The 6,000-nt window shown below is 32.8% G+C and overlaps 1 protein-coding gene across 1 annotated transcript in view; it reads left to right on the top strand.

Annotated features, from left to right (window-relative positions):
• The window catches only part of LOC18426835 (putative NAD(P)H dehydrogenase subunit CRR3, chloroplastic), a 46,936-nt gene extending 41,827 nt beyond the window's left edge, over positions 1-5,109 (top strand). Inside the window, exon 3 of the mRNA XM_088854026.1 lies at positions 4,921-5,109. Within this exon, the coding sequence (XP_088710152.1) occupies positions 4,921-5,045 (125 nt within the window). The 3' untranslated portion in view covers positions 5,046-5,109. The remainder of the gene's footprint in view (positions 1-4,920) is intronic.
• The last annotated feature ends 891 nt before the right edge of the window (positions 5,110-6,000 follow it).

Below are 6,000 nucleotides of genomic sequence, written 5' to 3' on the forward strand. Positions count from 1 at the left end.
TTAACTCAATGGCCCTTTTGTTGGCAATAAAAGAACTCCTTTCATGACACTTTGATATGAAAGATTTAGGAGAAGCTTCATATGTGTTGGGTATGAAAATAACAAGAAATAAATTAAACCAAACTATTCAAATTTCCTAGTCAACTTATTGCAAAAGAGGATTTGGAAAAGTTTGAAATAGATAACTGTAAGACCATTTTTTCCCCTGTCGACAAGAAGACAAAACTAGCATGCAAATTCACCTTAATGATGATATCGAGAAATTTCCATCGAAAGAATGCCCTATCCAGTATGATCTCTGATGTATGTCACATCTGGAAAAAGATCGGACTTGTCCTTTGACATGTGCATGATTTGCCGGTTTCAATAAAATCCAAGGATTGAACACTAGAAGGTAGTTAAGAGAGTTCTAAGAAATTAAAAGGAACTAAAAACTATGCGCTCACATATGGGGGAGGTTCATAAATTGATGTGCAAGGGTATACATATACGAGCTATAGAGGTGACCACGATGATATGAAATTCATATATGGATACGTGTTCATGCTTAAATGTGGTGTTGTTTCTTGAAAATCAAAGAAACAAGATGTTGTGGCATTATACACTACGGAATAAGAATACATATCATGTTGTCGGGTAGCTAAGGAGTCTATACAGACAAAGAAGTTCATTAATCAACTATAGTTTGAGCTTGTGCGATGTGCATGTATAAGGATCCTCTGCGACAACCAAGCCACAATTTATGTGACTAGGGAGCCACGATTTCATAAGAGGTCCAAGCATATCAAGTTGTGCCATTAGCATGTTCGAAATACGGTAAAATTGGAGAGATAAAAATAACATATATTTCCACAAGGGAAATGGTAGCAAACCCTTTCACAAAGAGGTTAGTAGCAAATATTTTTATTAGACATGTATATATTATGAGGTTAGTAGCAAATATTTTTATTAGACATGTATATATTATGAGGTTGAGTGTGATGAAGAGAGATTATAAAGCCTTTAATGGCAAAGTGGGAGAAGTTGGGAATTTGTTGCCATTTAAAGGCCTCACAATACATGTAATGATATTTTATAATAGTGGAATAATGAACTCTAATGAGAGTACAGTCTAGAGGGGCCGAAGTTAGCAATAATGATGCCAAGACACAAACTAGGGTTGATGAGCTAGGCCAAGTTGAGTTCTAAAACCTATGAGACCTAAGCATATAGCACAACGGAGAGGAATTTATAGGATTAGCTCTTAATGAGGCCGGAGAGATACCTAGGGTAGTCGGCCAAGGGAAATAATAGCCCTTGTGTGTGATTGGTAGGCGTGAGCAGACAATGGTTAAATCCTTAACGATAGCTGTATTAGGAAATAGGCACCATTGAGGGTGTTACATTCACATGTGTAAGAGATAGCCCTCATGCTTCAATTGTGATGAATGTTCACAAGTCTATGTGACATAGGCTTGTCCCTAAGGGGAACCTGTAGTCCCTAGGCTAGGATTGTATTCTCTTTGCCTATTGGTTGACTTTGGTAGTCTAATTATGAACCTCTGTAATGGATTGTATGTCATGGGGACTATTGAGACAGTTTGAGAAAGACAGTTTGGGGTATAATCCCTAGTAGAGTTGGAGTGCCTTAGTAATTTTTTTTTTCCTTAACGAAGTTGAATCCGATTCCTATAAAATTAATTTTAAAATAAATAATTTTGTTTTAAATGGTTTTAGAATATTAAAATAAACTTTTAGAAGTCTCTCAATATTTTATTTCATCATAATTATTTTTAAAATTAGCAAAAACTAAATTTTCTGTTATTTAAATATTCAGAGAAAAAAATAAAATACTTAAGTATTTCTAAAATCATTTTCTTTCATCTAAATAAAATTCATGAGGATGCCATAATTCATTAGGGACCACCATATTAGGCTCACTTTGTTGGGGGCATAGGGCCTATTATGCTCCACCTTAGCGGGACGCCCCCACTTTCCTCATTTCCCATATGGTGTAGCTTGTGGAGTAAGCCATGCAATTGATTTGAATTGAAATAGGCATTTTTATGAAAGGGGTTAATTGATTTCCAAAGGGGATGTGTAAAGATTGTTTTAAAATAAAAGAAAATACATAATATACTTTTTCTACACAAAATATTTGATTGGATTAGGTTAAGGTAGTTGACGGATAAAATTCTAGCACCTTCAATTAGATCATGATGGATGATTTATGGTCAACGGTCTAGTCGAATCTTTATCAGGATGGCTAAACCCTAACCTTAGCCTCATTACCATAAAACATCTCAATGGGGGGCCATCATAATACACCATCACCTAGAGTTCTCTCTCTCCCTCATGAGTGGCATGCCACACTCTCTATATTCTCATCTCTTTCTCTCTCCCATCTGGAAAAGGACTTAGGAAAATAAAAGTGAAAGGAGGCATGCCCCACATAGTAATACGAAGGAGAGGCTCTTGTTTTATCTCACATACTCTCATGTTTTCATTAAGGGGTTTAGCCAAACTTCCCAATTATGTGAGATTCAAGAAAGACCTAGATCCTATGCGCTATTGGTAGATAAGGCCCATTGTGGGGTATGCAACGTATATTAGAGGTAATCTTATGGCATATCAACGTGTTTTCTTCTCTCTTATGTATTCTTATTCCCAATCTCAATTGATGTAATTTTGGATATGTTATAAAGAAGTTTTGAAAAATAGCAGCAAGTGAGAATCTATTTTTTATTTTCATTTACTTATTTGAGTTTTGATTGTAATTCTTAGACATATGTAAGTGTTCTATTCGGTACCGCAAAATAAATTTTTCTATTATATAGATCGTGCTAGTTCATGTTGTCTACTTTCAACATCTCCTTAAGTACCGTAGTCAAGAGAAACAACATTCAGTTTCCTTATGCCAAGCATTATGGCAAAGATTTATATCAGGGCATTACCTGGGTATATACTAGCACTTTCAATAATATAGCATACTTATATATGAGCTTTTCATATATATAATCTCACATTTCAAATATTACATGCAATCCAAGCACTAATGACCTTCACAAGGTGTGATCTTCTAAATGACACCATCATCATATGCTTCAATTGGATTTATTTAATTCATCTACTGATAAATCTAGGTTCCCCAAAGTTCTACAATAGATTCCTTTATAGTGAATCCATGACTGATGCAAACTACACTTCCTCAATCAGCAAATGGTATAATTTTTTAATAATTTTTAAATCGAGTACCATCCAATTAAAAACTCTAGAATTCTTTATATTGATAAAATCTTCTTATGAGATTATACTTTAAATAAATAGACTAAAAAAATTGAGCACAAACTGGTGACTCATAGTGTCACAATTCAAACTTTGTTGCAGAAAAAATAGAATGTGTACCTTGTGATAAAATTACGATATCTCCCAAAATATAACGCTATTCTCTCTCAAAATTTATTGTTATTTTTCTAAAGCTAGACTCAAGTACAAGACATAAAAACAAAGTTTACCTTTGAGTTCATAATCATTAATAGTACACATAGTCTGAGTAACATAGTGCAATGTTTGTTTAGAACTAGCACAACTCAATGATCAGCTGATAACTCCTACCAAATGATCTTCTCTTGAGACACTGCAATTTGAAATTAGACTAACAAACACAAAAGAAAATCGAGATTACCCTAGAAACCACCTTCAAAACATGTCCTACTTAGTGCAAGAAAAACAAAAATTACCCTAGCAACAACAATGTTTCTACATATGTTTAATCTATGTAATATTTCAAGGACTAGTGCCTTTCACTCATGATTTTGATCCACTAAAACACTTAATATGCGGTTTTTCTCTTATAAAACTTTGTACAATATGTCAATGCACTGGAGATGGATTTTAATCAACATCGAACTTAGTCCCTCTTTGTGCTTCATAATCCATAGTTTTAGACATTGTCTTCTAGATCCATGGGGTTAAATTATCTAATACTTGGCACCCATGTTCTCAAACACAAAAAGATTCTAAACAAGGAAAATGATTCTAAAATGAATTGAATAAGGGCAGGAGGGGACTTGCTTTGATATCAATATTAGGTTGACTTGTAGCTGTTATGGTGAACTTTCAAATTTTCAATATACTGCCCAAGGAAAGCTACTTACATGCACCAAGTTCATATAAAACATCCCCAAATTCATCTTGCAGACCATACAGGCAACTTAATTACAACTGAAATAACAACTCACAATCCATACTTGCTTGCACTAACACATATTTCCATTCAATTATACCAAGGATATTACTATTACATACCCTTGTACAAAGTACAATTTCGGCACATTGTTCAACATACTAAGTCACATAGAACATGATTAAACCATCATCATATGAATTCGATAAATGCATCACTTGAAGAACCATGGGAAGCCAATAAGCCAAATTTTACTTGAAGATTCCCTCAATGGGACTTGATACGCTGCATATACAAAATCACATCGACAGATAGCACATGAATGTAATGCCTTTGCTCATACTAGTGGGAAGCACCAAGAAGAGTCCCTAAGCTATCATCCAACACTCTCTAATGTGCCAAGACAAAAATGACATGTCTAACTATGCTGAAGATATGCTTATTGATAGAGTGGTATAAAATCCACAAAAACAATAGGAAGCATGAATTGTCCCACAAATGGTGGAACTAATGATAAAATGCATCACTAAACTATGATCATACCATGCGATTTTCTCTATAACTAATTATACAATAGATGTACTACTTTACAACGTGGTAAATGTATTTGTTAATTTGGTAATGGGATATCCAATCATAAATGAAACACATATTTGAGTCGTTGAAAACATATATTTGACTTTATTTACAAAGTTTATGAAATATTTATCTTTCTACTAAATCAGCATAAATATGACTTTGATATCAATGTGCAGTGCAGGAGAGAATAATGATAGTGTGTCTTAACATCCTTCCGTTGTGGTTGTTCGCTGTTATTCTAGCAACGGGGAATGTGAAACTGCCTTTTAGCATCCCTTTTCTGGATGACTATCTCATGTAAACTCTCTTGTAAAAATCACTATATATAGTTTTACATCATGAGTATCTTAGATGACTTTTTGGCATCCTTTGGATGAATACCATACCAAGCCTCATGCGTAAAAGACATGGTTAGCAGGTTTCCGATTAATGGTTTTTCATAAATTCTCTAATTTTTTGAAATCTATTAAAATTTTGAGTTCTTTAAAAGATCTTTGAAAAACTATTTTTTATAGAATCAATTTAAATGCACATTCTGTCTTCTTTTTTTTAAAAAAAGAAAACATTCTAAAAACTTCTTCCTTGTTTTAATGTTCTCATATTTCATCTTTTCTCTTCATTGGATTAAAATCTTTGAATTTTAGTTTGAATATATGTTTAATAAAAGTGGAATTAAATAAAAATCATTGTTTAACAAAAATTTTCATCAAATTTTCACAAACTTATAAGAAAAAACATGTACTAAAATAGAATAAAATAATATTATTAACATATTCTGAAAAGAACTATTATCATATTCTCCAAAACATTATAGAGGTAGAAAAAGAGTAACCCAACGGAAAATTTCTCTTTCTCTAAATCAAGAGCTCTATTGCAAAGGGGATGAGAGAGTGATTCACTCAGTTAAACATTCAGACACTTAGGGATTAGAGTTATGCTCGATTATAAGGGTTTGCTTACACTTAGCTAAATATTTAAACACCACCAAATATTTGTTACTAGGTACATATTATCCTTATATTACTTTATCTTTGTGTATATTTATTTAATTTCCATCTTTTTAGAGTTTGTTTTATTTCATTAGCATAAACATTGCAATACTTTGAATGGACTATTGGTTTGTATTTTTAGATTTTTGGGTTTTAACTAAAATTTATTGCGAATTATTTCCCCTTGCCTAGTTTCTATCTTATACCTTGTGTTGTTGTTGTTGTAATTTGTTATTGTAATTTATTGTATTTGGTGTTGTTTTTGTG

This window comes from Amborella trichopoda, chromosome 12 (assembly GCF_054954075.1).
Source record: "Amborella trichopoda isolate Santa Cruz 75 chromosome 12, AtrichopodaSantaCruz75HAP2 v2.0, whole genome shotgun sequence".
In the NCBI taxonomy this organism is placed as follows: Eukaryota; Viridiplantae; Streptophyta; class Magnoliopsida; order Amborellales; family Amborellaceae; genus Amborella; species Amborella trichopoda.